General features: G+C 33.9%; 1 protein-coding gene across 1 annotated transcript; it reads right to left on the reverse strand.

The window, feature by feature from the left end:
• Nucleotides 1-2,987: 2,987 nt before the first annotated feature.
• On the reverse strand, nucleotides 2,988-15,241 carry LOC132165390 (casein kinase 1-like protein HD16). Its single transcript, XM_059575925.1, has 19 exons — nucleotides 15,031-15,241; nucleotides 13,281-13,430; nucleotides 12,987-13,204; nucleotides 11,057-11,182; nucleotides 10,902-10,975; nucleotides 10,757-10,826; nucleotides 10,604-10,659; nucleotides 10,428-10,499; nucleotides 10,230-10,324; nucleotides 10,038-10,104; nucleotides 9,603-9,732; nucleotides 9,251-9,469; nucleotides 9,038-9,168; nucleotides 8,177-8,351; nucleotides 7,784-7,874; nucleotides 6,166-6,323; nucleotides 5,897-6,085; nucleotides 4,070-4,170; nucleotides 2,988-3,371 (listed from the first exon to the last, which is right to left on the reverse strand). Exons 2-18 carry the CDS (start codon nucleotides 13,381-13,383, stop codon nucleotides 4,111-4,113), a joined length of 2,034 nt encoding a protein of 677 aa, XP_059431908.1. The 5' UTR covers nucleotides 13,384-13,430; nucleotides 15,031-15,241; the 3' UTR covers nucleotides 2,988-3,371; nucleotides 4,070-4,110.
• Between the last annotated feature and the right edge of the window lie 3,382 nt (nucleotides 15,242-18,623).

The raw sequence follows: 18,623 nt of genomic DNA on the forward strand, positions 1-18,623 counted from the left end.
GTTTTGCCTCTAGATTGCTGTAACATGCATTTTATGATCCATATTATTCCACGCATCCTATGAAGTAGATAAGACAAAGAAAGCAACCAGAAAAATGGTCCCATCCCCGTGGTGGGCTAGTCCTGTGTTTTTTGTAGATTGAAAGCATCTATGGAAGAGGTAGTATGCTCTATCTAAATAAATTAAATAAATAACGAAAAATTGTCATCATAGAAAATACAATACTTGGTAGATATATCAGAAGATAACGATGCCACTTGCTACAGCTGGTAATTAAGTCTTCTAGCTTTTTCAAAGATGAGAGAAGATTTCATTGAAAATGATTTCAATTCTAGCAGCCAGCAATGATAGCCACCTTGTTTAAACTTTAGGTCAACCTTAGTCTGCTCGACAATTTCAGCAATGGTTGCTTGAGGATTATGTGTTTCCTATGTTCATCATCCATTTAGACTAAAAATGGTAATACGTGTTCGTTTGTCAAGTTCGAGGCATGTGATTAAATGGGTCATAATTAAATGAGTCAAACATTTCAACCATAACCTTCTAATTTTATATTAAGTTTGTATCGGATTCAGGTCGTGTCGAAGAAGTATAGGTACATATAAGACTATATAGGTCAATCCTAAGCCTACCTATTTAATTAAACGGATTTGACTCTTCAACCATAAATTTTTAATTTTTTATGTTGCATTCATCTCAAGTTTGTAGGTTAGTATCAAAAATTGACCCGGGGGGTGGGGGTGGTTAATTTAGACAAGGTGAATCCTTTTTCTTTTCCAGAAACTGAGGCCAATCTCTCAGCTTCATCACAAAAAATGCTGCAAGATTCCTGCTCATATTAATGAGTTGTCTCCCACAACAATATACAAAGCCCAGATGACATGACAGAAGCATTGAGTTCTTCCAAAGCATGCATCTCAACTTGATGCTATCTGAATAAAGTAAAAGGAACTTCCTTAAGAACAACTGATTAACTATTTCATCTTCTTTTCTATCTTAGTTGTTGCTAAAGAAAGATTAATTACTTTGGTTATATTTCGTCTCTTCAACAAGTTTACTAACCAAAATCTTCATCTTGGTTTCTATAATCTATGCTGCATATTCTATGCGAATGGTTACTAACCAAACCTTCATTTGGTCAACATTCTACCTTATTAGATCCTATTAACAAGTGCAATAAAATCAAAGAACCAATAATTAAACATTTACAAACTAAAATAATTATTAAAAAAAAAAAAAAAAAAAAAAAAACAGAAGAAGAAGAAAGGAGGGAGCTTCTTTTTCCTCTCTACCTTTTTTCTGGCATCACAAACTGAGAGAGCTAATTAAGGAAGAAAAGATAAGCCAAAAATTTTCTTACGTACACATTCAACCTACAGCTTCCATGATTAAATAATGATACACATTCCTTTAAACTATGCTACCCCTTCCTTTCCAAAGATCCTGGAAGGATCAGCAAAGCGAGCAGAGAAAGATCGAGAGAGGTTATCAGGCTCATCCCATGCAGATCCATGGTCGAAATTCTGGGAGTAAGTGTACGGATCGTAGGAGATCTGAATTGGAGGTGGAGAGTCAAAAATTCTCCTCCTTTCTTTCATAAGCTTCATCCAAAATGCTTTCCACCTCAACTTGTTCGATCTGGCAGATGGTAATCTTGTTCTTTCAGACTCAGCCTCTTGGTAGTACTCCCCCAATTGGATGCTTCTTCTTCCTGAACTGGACCACTTTCGGCAGTCCATTTCAGCTCCAAGCTTTCTGCTAGTGAAGCTTGGAAGGCCAATATTGCTGAATTTCTATTCCCAGATAGTCAAAATATGAATGTATTATTCGTCGACAATATATATATATATATATTTAAAACTAGAATGGAATTGGGTAGTTGATTCAAAAGCTATCCAGTCGGCTCATGAGCTAAAGAATAGACCATGTTGAAAGTGAAGACCAAGCATCATATAAAAAACACCAAACAAAATAGGATTTTTCATGTTTTTTTTCTTCCGGGTTATGTGGATCCCATTCACTATTCTAAGACAAGTACATGATGCACGTGGCTACTTACGTGGCTGCACATTATTCACACGTGTGGAGAAGGCTTCGGGCTTCTGATTTTGGCTTAATAGCTTCTCGTATATACCTCTTGAACAAAGGGGTTAATAATAATAATAATAATAATAATAATGTATTATATATCATATCATATATCATTTATAATAGCCGATCATTAAAGTTGGCATAAAATTGCGACAAGTGTCACTTTTTAATTATTTATGAAGAACGCTTTTCATTAAAAAAATTATAAATAATATTAAAGTTAATTTCTTTAATATTATTTACGAATACATAAACGAACTTACATATTCTTTTAAAATAATATTCCAATAAAGTGTTTAAAATCGTGTAGAGTGGAAATCTCTGAATGTATCAGTGATGTAATTTTGATGGAGCAATCTGCTTTATCTTTTGACTGATTAATACAAGTTACAACTTTATCCTCCAAAAATACATATAGATTGATAGAGTTCAATCTTCTTTTGTCACAATAGTGTATATTTGGTTTTTCTTTTTTATTTAGTTTCCGGTGTTTATGGTTGTGCCATGAGAGAAATCTTCTTTGGAGCAAAGCCCCAATTCAAAATAGTCTCCCCTTTTTAAAAAAGAAAAAAAAAATTATAAGAGGATTTTTTTTTTTTTGTAAGCAAGATATGAGTTGAAAAAAATAATAAAAATAAAAATAAAAATAAAAAAATAAAAGACCTGAAGAGCATAAATCAACTCATAGAAGTAGGAATAGATTTTCCTTTATTTTTATTTTTTATAATTTGATAGTATAATTATTTTTAGAAAAGTTAAGTTGTTTCCTCATTGTAATGTGTTTTAAGATGTAATTTTGTGTGTTAAGCATTTGGTTTCTTACGAAGAATTTAAGACAAAAATGCATGCTATAATAATAATAATAATAATAATAATAACAAAATTAGCTCACTGGAAAATCTTAAAATGATGATTCAATTGATTTCTTATAACCATTTAGTAATAATTGATAATGATACAAGCCTGGCAAATTTTTTGAGGTAAACCACCCACAGAGCTGTAGCACTTCTCTCATCCTTTTCAAACTCTTGCTGTCTCTTAAGAGTTTTCTGCAAACTGCTGATCGTATTCGTATGAAACTATAATAAGAACACGGGGGATATGCCCCATCAATAATAAGGAACTGAACCAAATTGAACAGCCCATGACCAAAAAGAATTGAGGCTGGCACAATTCAAGCTTCTCCTCCCTGCATGTTTCTTTGCGCAAGCAACTCAACATGAAGAAAAAGCATCTTCTATGCTTACTCCAAGACTTTCTGAATCATTCAAAAGCCCAGCCTATATAAAAGAGAGAGTATGAAGTCAAAATCCTATTCCAGTCCATGTAAATTTATTCCAAGGCACTGAAATTAAGTTAATAAACAATAATTGAAAGGATGGAGGTGAAGTGACATGCCTCCACCGGCCAGTGTTTTCTTCATATTTTTAAAATTTTTGCAAAGGATAGAACAAACCAACCCCCAATATGCAATGCAATGTATAAGCACCATCCCAAACTGGTGTTAAGTAATTGTCAAGGAGTTTTAACTCCTGAACTCCATCCAACATGACTAAGAGGCCATATATAACATTAACAGTTTACAGATTCAAGTATTTCTATTGATTATTCTGTTCTCATGGGAGATAACCACTACAGAAATCAAGTCAGCTTATATATAACTACTCCACAAGTTCTTACACATTCCGAGTTTTTCGGAATTTGATGGCCTTCCTGATTTAGATAGGAAACAATTTAAGCTTAGAATAGGATTCAGGAGAAATTTGTTTGGCCTTTCAAAAGTTTGTGGTGGTCAAAGTCTCGGAGGGTTGCAAAAAGGTTACTCAAAGAGATGCAAGGGGCTGTGTCAGAAGCAGTGATTGTTGGGATTCAATCGACACAATACAAACTCATCATTTAATCCAAAACTGGGAGCCTTGTAAGTCATAACAGATGAAAATTAAAAGATCCCATGTGCGATAAGAGTGGGATATTGTACCTGCTAGGGATATGCAAGTGCAATTTCTTCTTCCAAGCCCTTCAAGACGCTGTTCTGCCATAGCAGATGGATGCAATATATTGATTCTTTGACCACTTCTCCTGCACAGCCAAAAGCAAAGATTACTTACTACCAAGCCATTTTGAAATTGTTCAAACGAACATCCACGTGTGAATATAATTAAAATAAACATTTGATTGTTCAAATCGAAGGCAGTAAATCCAAGCAAGTTTCTTTCACAAGGAGAATTATGTAGACAATCTCGCACCCATGTAGTTGAAAGCTAAAACTATTTTCAATGAGTTTTCTCTTCCAAAAATATGTCACACGCTTCAAAAAAGCTGAGAATTTATTTCCTCCTGCGGACAGTAGAAAATATCTTTTAACATGAATGGAAGCACCTGAATAAGCCTAGTTTTGCTCTTTGTAAATCTCACATCATGTGTGTTTTCTATAAGTAGGAATGGCTGAAACCATACACTTCTATAGCCTGCAACTTTGTTAGTTGCGACTTTGTATCCAATAATCAAACCTAATTCCACAATTCCAGTTAGGGCTGTAAATGAATAGAGATGTTCCTAAACAACTCAAGCTCGTCTCGTATAAACTCGACTTGAGTTTAGTTTGTTTAATAAATGAACCAAGCTTGAACAAAACGAGCCGAACTCGTATAAACTCAACTCGACTTGTATAAGCTCGTGTAATGTCATTTTTATTTTTTTTATATCATTATTTTTAACTTTTTAATTAAGTATTTAAAAAGATAAAATGAAATCTCTTTTTAATGTAAAAGATATAACTTGATTTATTGAAATTGTCAGACTTGATATATATATATATATATATGTATTTGTGTATATATGAGTGGCTTGTATGTATGTATATATTTGTATGTGTAATGAATGTATATACACACTACAAGACAAACATATGGATTAGAGATTAGATTGTTTAAGATTCGAGTTAACTTATCTAATTAGTCATCATAAAATATTAAAAATATTACTTAATTAACAATTAGTATCGATTTACGAAAAAGTTAAACAATTACGACATTTACTTTATATATAGAATGAATAAGTTAATTAAATAGCTCATGAACAAGTTCGAGTTTGTTCAAAAAATAAATGATTTGATATTGAACAGATTATCTAACTTGGGGATAAGCTCGAGCTCGCTCATGTTTGAAAAAAAAATTAAACAAACCAAGCTTGAATATTCAATGTTCAACTCAATTACAGTCCTAGTTCCAGTACAGCCAAACAAAAATTCTTTTTTAGAAGTTTATTATGTAAAACTGGACCCCCTTAACATCCTCTACCATGATTAATGACACAAGATGAATGGTTTATGAATACAAGTAACACCCTCGGTAGAGTTGAATTTATTCTAGTTCACATTTCAGCTTAAGGTAAGAACATTTGCATTTTCCATAAAACCCTTTGTAGTATATTAAATAACATTCGAAAACTATAACTATAAAAGCCTGATGATAAGTTTTAAGAGGTGAATGGGACAGTGGAGCTTGAAGACTTCCAGTTCTGTCGATATCTAATGGACAGTCCAGCAAATAGGTATTTTCTTTAACATAGCATATAATGTGAAATCTTGATTAGAATGGAATTACTAAACCCGGAATATTATAAATAAATAAATAAATAAGGGAAGGCAAGAAAGAGTATCAAAAATTGTCAACTTTCAAAGATACAACAATAATTCCATCCATACCACAAAACAAATTTTCAAACTTAAAGATAAATTAGAAATAATCCTTCCATATTATGTAGAACTCTCCCTAACAAATTTGAATGTATGGATCAGATGTACCTTAACATGATTAGAAGGAAAGGCAGATGTCCTCAGAGTTTCTTGTGCGACATCTAGTGATTTCTTCTTGGGTGCACTAAGTATGAATGCAGCTTGATCTGTTGTAGCAGCAGTTGAGGTGATCCTATATCCACTTTCCCATCTTCTATGAATCCCTTCACTTGGATAGAGGAAGTCAAGTTCAACAACCTAAGAATACAGTAGAAGACGTAAGTGTTTGTTGCTGTACTCCATCCAAAATAGAAGACAAGAATAGAAGATTTAACTACCTGATTAGGATAACCTGCATTTCGGGACATGACAATTCCCCATTTGCTACCTGCAGTGGTCATGGAGGTAACTGAGAAGCCTTCTTTCCACTTCTTATTGATCCATTTGAAAGGAAATATATCACTGACTTTGTAGGACTGCTGAGTGTAAGCCACCCCTTCAATGGAGAAAAAATAAAGGTAATATTGGCAATATATCAGAAAAACTGCTCCAAAAAACTTGCTGGGAAATGATAATGAAGACCTGGTCATTGATATGAAGCCTCTGTTAGAATGATTTGCCAAAAAAAAATAATGCTTGTAATCTATGACACATCATATCACCAGCAATTTAGAATATATAGTTTTCATCGTACTAGGGGCTTGCATTTTTAGGCTCCGTTGGTCATTGCATAGTGATGGATAAGGGAGGTGTTATGAGCCCGTCAGGTCTGGCTTTGTCGTAAGCGCTGGTTGTGAGGGATGATGGGGAGGATAGGGATCTTTCTTCCCCTCTAGGTATTTTTCCTCCTGTCACTCCTTTGGCTTGGACTCTTTTTTGTGTTAAGGATATTTGTCCGGCTGTGGGGTTTTCGTGTGAGGGGAATGAGGATCAGACTGTGGCTCTCCTAACATCCATTGAAGAGGATTATTCTCGGGAGATTAAGGGTGCTTGTTCCAGAGGTAGAAGGAAGCTTCTGAACATAGAATGCTCCATGAACTATGAAATTACAGGCGCGTTCTCAAGGAGTGGGAAAGGCAAGGCTCACATTTTTTAGCGTTGAGCGCTTTGGGTGGGTCTCGGGTTTGAGGGCTTTTGGTGTATTGTGGGTTTTTGGTGTTTTGCAGGTTTTTCATTTGCTCACTCTAGTTAAGTGCTTTCCTTTGTATAATATCGGTGTACCTAGGGGCGCCTTACGCTTTTATAAAAGTTTCCCATTACTTACCGAAAAAATCGAAATTCCCAACCAAAACTTACTGAGTAATCAATAAAAAGTAATAGCTTGACAGCTTTAAAGGAAAAAACCTTTTTTTTTTTTTTTTTTGGATAAATAGATATAAAGGAAAACATTGACAAGCAAGACTACCAAACTTGAGAATACAAAGTGAAAATTATTCATTTGACAAGGCCAACCCAGCCTATTAATTGTTGCTTGGGTTTTGGGCTTGTGGGAGCTCCTTGTGTATACAACTTGTATACTTAGGGGCACCTTACGCTTTTTCAATAAAGTTTTCATTACTTAAAAAAAAAAATATATATGGTTGAATATCTTATTATCACTCCTTCAACATCCTATAATCTCCTAGTTTACACTCTTTCCTGAGCAGTAGCACATGAAGGAATATATATATATATATATATATGTGTGTGTGTGTGCGCGCGCGCAAGCCAATCCGATCAGAATCAGAATGCGAAAAGGAGCATCAACTAAGGAAATTCACTTATCATGCCCAAAATAAATTCCAGCACTTCACCAGCTCTCAGTGGCTGGATCCCCATAACTACAGATAATATTTGCCTAACCCATGAAATAAATAATGGTTACGAAACCTAACCATTTAAGATAACACTATGAGGACAAAAAGAAATAGAGTGAAACGACCAAAAAAAGGGAAAAATTAAGTCGGTGTCAATTACCTTGGGACATTACCACCAAGGCACTGCCACTGCATGCGCCAGCCACTGAAGTGATGTAGTAATTCTTATCCCACTGTTCCATTATCCACTCCTGATGAAACAATTAAAAGAAATGAAGTTGTTAAACCATCGGATAAACAAATATTGCTAGAATCTTAATTAAATAATTAAATTCATCATTTTTTATTAGCTTAAACTTTTAGGATAATTAATAATTAATCTTCTATTTTAATTAAATATTACACAGGTTGAACCTCACTTATTGAGGGAAAGTGTTAAAATAATAATTAAATAATAAAATTCACTATTTTCTATCAACTTAAATTTTTGGGATGATAGGTGATTTACAAATATGAAATTCCAAAATTGATAACAAGTTATAGTAATACCTACCTTATGCAAGAACATGGGAGATAATTCATAAACCTGGGATGTGAAACCTGTCCCAGCATCCATAATGACAGCCCACAAATTGGCTGATGAAGCTACACAGCTAATGTACAAACCATCTTCTCTTCCTTTCTCCACGTGCTGTTGTAATCTTGAATCCATAACATTGTAGTGATACCTGCAGTAAAGGCGTCTGATTACTTGTTGATAAGATAAAGAATCTACAACCAAGTAGTGGAAAAGGATTGTTATAGGTTAACAGTTACTATTGGCCTTGCCATCAAGTAAAAATTTTAGTGTACACTGTCAAAGGTGATCACGGATTCAATCTCTAGAGGCCATGGGCTCAATTTCTAAAAGCTCTTTCCCACTGTAATGCGGACAGTCTGTATAGCAGTCTATAATGGGATTGCCTACGAATTGCCTACGAAAAGCAGGATAACAGCTGATTCCAATATAATGAATATGTGTCCCCCTTCCATACAGCTGATTCCAATATAATGAAATATATGTTACCCTTCCATAAAGAGTCAAAGAAGCCGGACCACACACCAAATCATATAACATGATGTAAACCTCCATAACTAATGACCACTTCCCACCAAAACATTTCAAGTTTAAGCAGGCAATGATTACCAAAACCATGAAAAGTTGAGTATTTGAAAAAACTACAGCAAGGGGGACACAATGAGCTAAAAATAATAATTTCCTACAGAGACCCGAATCTTGGTGCTTCAACCAAAATTTTTTGTAGAAACAATATGTTTAGTTAGAAACTCAACGATATCATGGCTAATATAGAAAAAGAGGGGGGATGTGGGGGTGGGGAGCTTCCATAACACAGAATATTCGAGCCTCATTCACCTCTGCTTCATTGATGATCTGGAATTATAGACTGAGATCCACTGGGTGGCTGGAGTACCAAGTCGAACTTTCTTTTTAAGCTGCCCACCATCTTCTAATTCAACAAGTGATCTCCCCCTTTTTTGACCCGCCTATAATGCATGAAAGAGTAACAACAAATATTTAACAGATTATCCATAAAAGAAGATCCAAATGTCAAAAACACCAAACCACCTTGATAGCTCCATCGGTTCTGATGGGTCGGAGTGTAGCATTGGAACCAATGCTGTCATTGAAAAGGGAAATTAGCTCTGAGTAATTTGGCTCTTCGTCAAATCTCATATTGGTCACCATCTCAAGAAATTGTTGAAAAGGAGGAGGACACAAGCAACATAGAATCTCAGGAGAAGTTGACATCTTCTTCTTACAAACAAGAAATCCTTTGTTCTCTCCCTGCAGCCCAATATTCAATTAATGATTTTATAGAGAGAGAAAGAAAGAGAAGAGAAGAGGAGAGAATATGCTAGGAAGTCTAAGCTACAAATTTGCAATTATCATCAATTGTGGAACAGTGAAGTGAACTTACAACATAACCTTGCCAGGGAAGTTTCCCTCTAAGTAGAAATATTAGTGTATATGCTAATGACTCCAAGTCATCCCTTCGGCTTCCTGTCCTGCCCAAATGAGCATGTACACTTGCATAACGAACCGTTCCCCTGTCAAAAACATAAGAAAGATGAGGCTATTTCAGCATATAGCTTTATAAGTGCATCAGCTCTTAAGGAAATTGAGTCTTAGAAAAGGCATAAATGTAAATATGCTATCTAATAGAACAGAAACTTAACATGAAAAAAATGACATTTAGAATTATTTAAGCCAGCATATCCTCTGAACAAGAATTTCCAGAAAAATAAGCAATGTTGAGTATCTAAAGACAAGATAAATGAGTTTTTTGGAACCATATTCACAATCTGATCTTCCACTGAAAAAAAAATATAGTTTCAGTGAGGCATGTAGTCACCTGAAAACATCAGGCTTTTGGTCATAATCAACATGTCGACCAGAAGATGCAATCTTCCATCTCGAAGCTGAAAAATAAAATATGGTAGACCAATTACAAGACTATGCACAATTTCTATGACAAAAAAGCATTAGAAGCATCTCCAGATGTCTATTGACAGTTGTTAAAACTTGTCTAATGGAAAAGACATACCCAAACCAAGATCAACAAGATACAACTTCTTTTCATTAGGTGTTCCAGGCTGACCAAGCAAAAAGTTCTCTGGCTTAACGTCTCCGTGCACAAAACTGGAGAGGAAACCAAGTAATTATGAACATAATTACCCCTAAAAAACACTGAAAAAGAAATAAAAATAAAAAAATAAAAAAGACAGAAAAAGTTGCAACGTACCCTTTATAATGAAGTTGCTCTAGAATTGATATTGCCTCCACTGCTATACAAGCAACCATCTCTTCCGACAACCTGTGCATGGTATAAAGATTAAAAGAGGTAAGAACAACGTATTTAACAAAATAATTTCAAAATTGGGAAGAGTGTAATTTCAAGAAGCATTGAATTTTTCTTACATCTGGTTGTTAGAGTTCCAAACATCCCATAAACTTGGGCCTAGCATGTCCATCACCTACATTCACAATCAGGAATGATCACTTATCAAATCGTAGTTAGCAAATTCATACACAGATACTTCTAAAAATAAAAGAAGCCAGCAAAATACTCACTAGGATATAGTAGTCTCCTTGTTGACCTTTATAATACACCAAGGGAAGTCCGTAGCTCCCATTAAGAGTGCTTCATGATATTGAAAAGAAAGATTAGTTGCATCATAAACATCAGAGTTCAACCAATACTAAGCATTAAACTTACCTGTATACTTGCCACTCATAAGGAGGAGCACAATTGCATCCTTTACTTTTTCGATGCTCAAATTTCAAAGCAACCTACAAAAGAGTACAGGAAAATGCATTAGCAGAAGAACCAACCTCCTCGGTAAACTTGCACAGATACACAAGAGAATAAACCTCAGAGGCATCAGACCCAGCGTGCCCTGTGCCACCAGTCACTCTTCTTCCAACATATACTTGCCCAAAACCTCCTTTACCCAGCTTTCTGTCTAACTTATACACAGGGGAGTTACCAACCTGAACCTGAAAGGGCAATTAGAAAAAAAGAAAATTATTATTACTTCAAAGATACATTTCAATTCATGAAATCCTGGAGACAAAGTGTTGAAGGTAACACAAAGTTGTTAATATCTTACTATAAGTACGAGAACATATCATAAAATGTACATTTTATGTTAAACAAAACACATGACAAAAATATATCATGTCTTGAATACATCTAATTTTTTTTTTTAAGTAATTGAAATATCATTAAAAGCGTAAAACGTCCCCAAGTACACAGGAAAAATTTAACTATAAGGAGATATCTTGAATACATCTTAATATAATTAACATGATAAGTTAGAGCATGTATACTGATTGCTTGGAACTTTTCAAGAAAGAAATGTTTAACTTTGTTCCATAAAAACTGCATGTACCCACCATCGTGTGGGATGAATTGTTATAGTTTCCATATGAGTGAACTTCTAAACATAACCCTCCTTTTTGATCGAACGAATAGGGCCCAACACAGCAAACGCTTCAATATTCAAGGAGTGAAGCCACCCACTAACCACTACCATGGTGCTCCCAACCAGGGGTGAAACCAGATATTTAAGGGTAGGGGGAAAAGAATTAAAAAAAATAAAAAATAAAAAACTTTGGGAGTAAAAATTTAATTTTGGGGGGACTATTCATAAAAAATCATAAATGTTTTGGGCAATTTTAAAAGTTTGGGGGGACTAATCTAATACACAGTTCCACCCCTCCTCCCAACCTTTACCAAAGTTTAAAGAATGCATTAAAAAGTTCTTCCCCCCCCCCAAAAGTAGGGAACCAAAATTAAAAAGAAAAAAAAAACAGTAGAGAAAATCTAGGAATCAAAAACCTAATCCTCTAACACAAGCCTAAATTTCATTTTCTTATTTACAAATTTAAAGTCATAAGAGAGGAAATCCGCTTTCAAATTCTAATTCAAAGGCAACATGATACTTAAAATATATAGATATATTTGCTTCCTTGTATTCTATGTTCTGATGAAATGGATAACTTTCAGTTTGACAAGTATTGGAATGAAGCACAACCTTTTGTGGTAAAAATGTAACGCATGCCATAGTTTTAAGAGGTCTTATAATTTTGTGGAAGTCAATTGACCAGCATCTAGAAGGCCTGTCTACAAAGACACTGCTTGTGGCACTCCGACAAGTCTCTAATCACAGTTGGTGAGCTTAGAAAAACAACACAGCTACTAAGGATATCCTATAAGAAATTAGAAATCTACCATTTCAAGCTAGCGACAGATGTTTACCACATAAGATTGACAAAAATTGTTGCCTAGTCAGGTCATGTAAAGGGTTACACAGATTGTTTTGCTATTTCTCTTGATGTTACTAATGATAAACCAGATAAACTTACAAATTATACATAATGCAGATTTTTTTTTTTTTTTTAAATCCTCTTTTTTATACAGAAGTTTTGAGGGAAAGAAATGATGAGGACCATAAGAGGTCTTTGGCGGAGTTTGAGTCCATTTTCTTTTTTACTCTTTATACTTGGACAGCTGTGTTTGTAGCTCTCTGGGAGCTTGGTTTTCATAATTTTCTTGTTCTTTTTTCTCGTACTACGTAGGTATTTCTCCTATATACTCTCTATGTTAGGTAATGCTTTTTGCTTTTAATGAAATTTCAATTACTTCACAGCAACAAAAAAAAGTGAAAACAAATATGATTGCATATAAGTATATTGGCATATAGAAATTATCAATGATAGGTAAAGACCTAATAAAAAAGATAGCTTTAGCGATTTATAAGTCTGCTAATCGAAAGCAGAAAGGCATTAAGATAAGTACCCTTTCAGGAAGTGGACTTGTGCTCCCCTCCGCCTCAGCATTTAATTTTTCTGCACATTTCTGAACCAACTGCTCATCCTGAATGGCAACAACCTCTTTTTTTAGCAAGTCCAAACCCCCACGTCCAAGGCCACCAGCTCCAGCTCCAGCACCAAGAGGTTTGGCATTTTCTTGATCCATAGCTCTAACTCCTCTACCTCTGCCTCTACCAGCCAGGCCTGGATTGGGATAAAAGAATGCTGGGGTAATTGGATTTCAGTGTTGATTTCAGAACTGAGGCTTTGGAGCCTTTACCTTTTCCTGTGCCAGGCCTAACAGTTGTAACCACAACAGAAGGATTCTCCTGGACATTATTCACCCTCTTTGATCGCCGAACTCCACTTCTCATATCCGGCATTCTTTTCCCATACAAAAGAAAATCTCCGTTTCTTTCTCTCCAAGGAACTTAGAGCAATTGAAACCAAATCAAACAAAAATAAATAAATATTATAAAGTGAAACAAAAACAAAAAAGTTAACAAACTATCTTGTGATAGCCATTTAATTTAGAAAATGGTCATTTTGGACATTAATTTCAGATATTTAATAAAAAATTCCATCTTCACTTGAAACTATTTTTTTCCTTCTTTTAATAAAAAATGTCCTCATTTAAATCTAAAAATTGTGAACATCAATGTTGATTCAAGCAAATCACAATTTAGTGCTTGCATTCTGTCAGTGAGCTCCAAATTAAATGATACTTCTTTCACCTACAAGAATGGAATGGAGGGTAAGATTGTGGGTTCACCACCCACTGAATGCTTGTGTAACTTACTAATCATCAAACGGGTAAAGGTGATAGAGTACACAAATGACCCAAAAACCCATAGTGAGCCAAACTTAAGGGCCAGTTTCAGAAAGCAGCCCCATACAAATGTTTAAAATCATGGTGAGCAGTCAAGGGGATCTATTTTGAAACATGAGACATTTGGAAGCAATGATAGCCAATGGGTTTGGGCTATGTATTTAGGAGTAGGACCTTCTGACCTGTACCTTGAAGCATAAAACATACTGCATTGAAGAATTATTACCCTCATAGACCAATAGCCATGCCAAATTCTGTCATCAAGTTGCTTAGTGGCTGACATGAGAGATTTGAAAGCAATAATAATATCAGGAAGGTATGAATTACTGCTGCATCATTCCTAACTCGAGTTTGTGTACAGAAAGGGGATGATCAGAGCTCTAACGGGATGGAACACTCAATACTTGAGCTTAAAAGCTGCAACTTTATGCAGGCTTCAGTTGGTTTCTCCTTATCATCTTTCCTTTTCAGATTTTGCTTCTCTTTGCATTTCTAATCATTTCCTTTCATTTATTTTTCTCCGATCAAGAAAAGTTACAAAGACAGAATCTCGTTCACTGGAGTTACATTGCAAGCTTATATCCATCAGAAAACATTAAATATAAAATCTTTATCAAATCTTGACCAAATTAAAGCTAAAACTATACTTTCTATCCAGAAGGCCCTATATTCCATAAGCTAAAACATGTGTAATCTACATTGTTTTGCGAGTAACCCAATCACCAACGAACGCAAAGTTTAACCCATCTCTTTCAACTGCAAAGATCCCACACATACAAAAAGAGAATCAATAACAGATTCTAATCATTTAATCCACAAACCATAATCAAAGCAAAAAGCTCAAATCTTCACCGGCAAGAACACCTCTAACCAAACATTGACAGCCAGAGGACTTAAACCCACATCAATTGGGCCACCCTCCAATTAGATGATCATCCAAAAAATCTATGCAAACAAATCACACACACACACACAAAACGCTCAAGAACATCAGCACCCACACACAAAACGCTCAAGAACATCAACACCCACAAACAGGTTCTACCTACTAAATCACATTCAATACAAAATATCAATACATATTAACGAAATATGGAATAATGGGTAGGTGGTAATTTGCTACAACTGCTTATTCACAAAGCCCATTTGCCATAAATGAGAGATGAGAATTGAGAACTGATAAACTCTATCAAACACGTACCTTGCAAGACGAATTTAAATTTGAAGTCGGGACCGATGATCAGTAAGACGGAGTACGAAAAATTTCAAGAAGATTGAAAATTTGACCCAATGGAAGAGAGAGGCTGTAAAAGAATTGACGGTCGTGACTTGGGTGGGTATGTGTGTTGTGTGTATGGGTTAATGGGTGTGTGTTGGAGAGAGAGAGAAGGAGGTGGTACGAACATGGGAAAGACGGTAACGCGAACCTGATTCACACGATACCATGATGGGTTACGTGTAGTGTGTGAAGTAGGGATGTAGTTTCTTTCAATGGGTTTCTGCGTACCATATCATAGCCTCAGTTGTTTTAAGAACTGCGGGTCGAGAAGGTTGATTGGAACGGATCCAACGGCCCACAAAGTCCGAGTGGATCCGGTTCTGATCCTATACGGCTGGAGCCTAGGCAACATGACATGAAGTAAATCAAAGAAAATTAAATTAAAATTTTAAAGGTAAATCATTTATAGTTAATATTCAGATAATAAAATTTAAAACATCTTATAAATTATAACAAAAATTTAAAGAACTCTAAAATATCTTGAGTTTTTACAGCATTATATATATGTAACTAACAAAATAAATGCTAAAAAATAATGAGCATGAAAAAAAAAAATAATAACAAATTAACAAGTATCAACTATATTTTCATAAATGTTCCCATACTCATTAGCTTCATAAGAAAAGTTTGTCAGGTTTTAATTTATCATTATATATGTGTAACCTCTTTTTTTTTGACGGTATAAGTAATCTTTTCTTCCAAAAAAAAAAAAAAAGCAAGTAGTGTTGGAATCATATTTTCACAAAATCATGAAAAGAAAAGAAAAAATCTTTTAATTTAAAAATTTTAATCATGATACATTGATACTTGACTTAAATAATTCTTTATTTTACTTATTGATTAAGAAATTCAAAGATTTTAGGAAGAAAAAAAAAATCAATTGTCACTCATTAAGTCAGTAAGCTTAGTCTTAATACAGTTTGGGACATATATATATATATATATATATATATATATGCTACTTGGTATTCCTTTATCCTTTTCTTATCACTGATGTCAACCAGACATTTATCAGTTAAAAAAATTTGATGGAAGTTGGCTGTAGCTTGTTGGGGAATTTTTTTTTTTTTTTTTTACCACAAGGAGTTGTCAACCAACTTTTATACCACAGTGAACTAATTGCAAATCCGTATAACTACAGAACTTCTTTTTGCGTTTTTTTCCTTAATACTAAGTTAAACTCATTAGCCAAAATGTGTTGTGATATGCTAGGACTCATTCCAAATTTAATTTTCTCCCAAATTTGCTTTTAAAGAAAGTATTAACTTCAAAATTTCCAGTTTCTTCCTTTTTTTTCTTTTTCTTTTTTTTTTTTCCCTGATTTCTTTAGGCAGCCATCAAAGCGTCCAAATTTCAATGTTTTCTCTTTAATTGCTTCTGAAAATTTTCTACAACAGATGATCTATTGGCAATGTATTCTATCAAGTACAAAAATTTTCTCTAAACTGAAAAAAAATTTTCAAGCGTCAAATGTCATTTCTTATATGTTTTCTTTAATATTCTAAAGAGTCATCTATTGTTTCTACTAACCGAGGAATCCAAACATTGATTTTTGAGAAACTTAAATATGTTAGATAACACTTGATACTTATTAGAGTGAGGTGAAGAAAAATTTTATCAAACTAGTTTGAATAAAATTTGTGTCATTCTATTAAAATTATACGAGTGAAAAACAAACTTATAAAGGTACTAAATCCTCTTTAACTGAGGAATTTCAGTATCAATGTCTTGCAAAGAACAATATATAAAATTTATTAACCATAAACATGAACAGCCGGATGTGGCGGAGCTTGAATCATTCTCATGCAGGGGCGAGATTAATAATTATTTAATTAATATAAAATAATATATTATATTTTAATACGGTTTATCCAAAACCTAACATGAATATTTTTTTATTTTAAACATTTAAAAAAAAAGTATGGAATGCCCTATTAATTACTTCCAAAAAAGTATATATATATATACCCGGTTTTGGTTTTCAGGTTATAACCGGGTGCCAAAAATCGAGACCAGAACCGGCTCCCCTGTTTCATGGTTCCAATTCCGGTTTCTGGCATTTTTTGACACCCCCTAACCGTGACACATACCCTGCCAAATTTTACGATGCCTAAATATTCTGATAGAGTTGTAGGATAAAACGAAATATTAACCTCTTGAAATGAACCCAAATTATACACCTTGGGTGAAACTGACTGCAATTTGATACCACACGAATAAGAAATATATTTATATATTAATGATTAGAAGCAACTAAAAATGATAAAACATACATTCATTTTATTCTTGTATTCCAAATACATTAATATAATCATTTATGTAAATTAAACATTAAGTTAAAAATAAGATAAAACATTCATAATAATTAAGTAAGCTAAAAGATAATAATAATAAAATAAATAAATAAACCCAAAGAATATTAAAGTTTACCGACTATGGTATGTCTTTTAACCATTGCAAAACATTGATCATTTTACATATTACTTGACTTTTATCAACATATGCCTTGCAATTGTGGATGACGGAAGATATAAACACTGCATCAAGATAAAATTAGGATTAAATTGAATTTCTCAGAAAAATAACTAATTAGTTGCAAAAAAAATATATATATATATATATATATATATATTGATAATGTATATTTGGATTGGAAATTTGGAATATTACTTTTTGCGAGATGATTGTTATTATTATTGTTAATTCTGTCACTTTCAACTTTGTCAAATTTGGAGCAGATTGATCTAATTGTTTTCTTTCTCATTTTTTTTTATTGTGTTTTCACATGGGAAATTTTTAATTTTTTTGTTATCAACGAGGTTTGGTTGATTCATTTTCATCAATAATAGGATGTTGATTCGTGTTTCTATTAGAGTTGTTAAAAAGTAAATTGATTTTGTGTTTTCACATGCGAGTTATTTGTTTCAATTGATTTTGTGGGAATGAGACGGACTCAATTCATAGCCGACATGTTGAAATCCCATTCTCTCCAACAAGTTTCAGAACTTGAACTTGTTTGTGGGTCCAAATTCATCACGTTTGAGTGTGTATGCTCTATTAGAGTTGGCTTGGAACGACAACCCGTTGACCAATTTGAAACTTATCCTCAACATGAGAAAACTACTTAGGGAAAGCTCTTATTTTCCTCTCGTTTGGCTTTTACCATAAGCATCCCAAAACCTTAGCATTCAACTTGAGATCATTTGCTGAATGTGGTTATTTCAAGGATTTGCCTTTAGTACTTCTTCTTAAGTTGCCGATAGATCGATTTCGTATTGATGAATATTTTGATTTGGATGACAAAATTGCCATGTTTGTAATTGCCTAATTTCAGATTTGAGTGAAGGTCCATGGAGAGGAAAGATTATGACATTTCAGCCATGATCCTCAGCTTGAAAATATTGAAGGAGATGATCTACAAATTAAGTATGACTGATTTCATGGAGACAATGGATTGGGGATTGAAGATAGATCTTCAAAAGGTTTTTTTTTTTTTTTTTTTTTTTTTTTTTTTT

Source organism: Corylus avellana, chromosome ca11 (assembly GCF_901000735.1).
Source record: "Corylus avellana chromosome ca11, CavTom2PMs-1.0".
NCBI classification, from domain to species: Eukaryota; Viridiplantae; Streptophyta; class Magnoliopsida; order Fagales; family Betulaceae; genus Corylus; species Corylus avellana.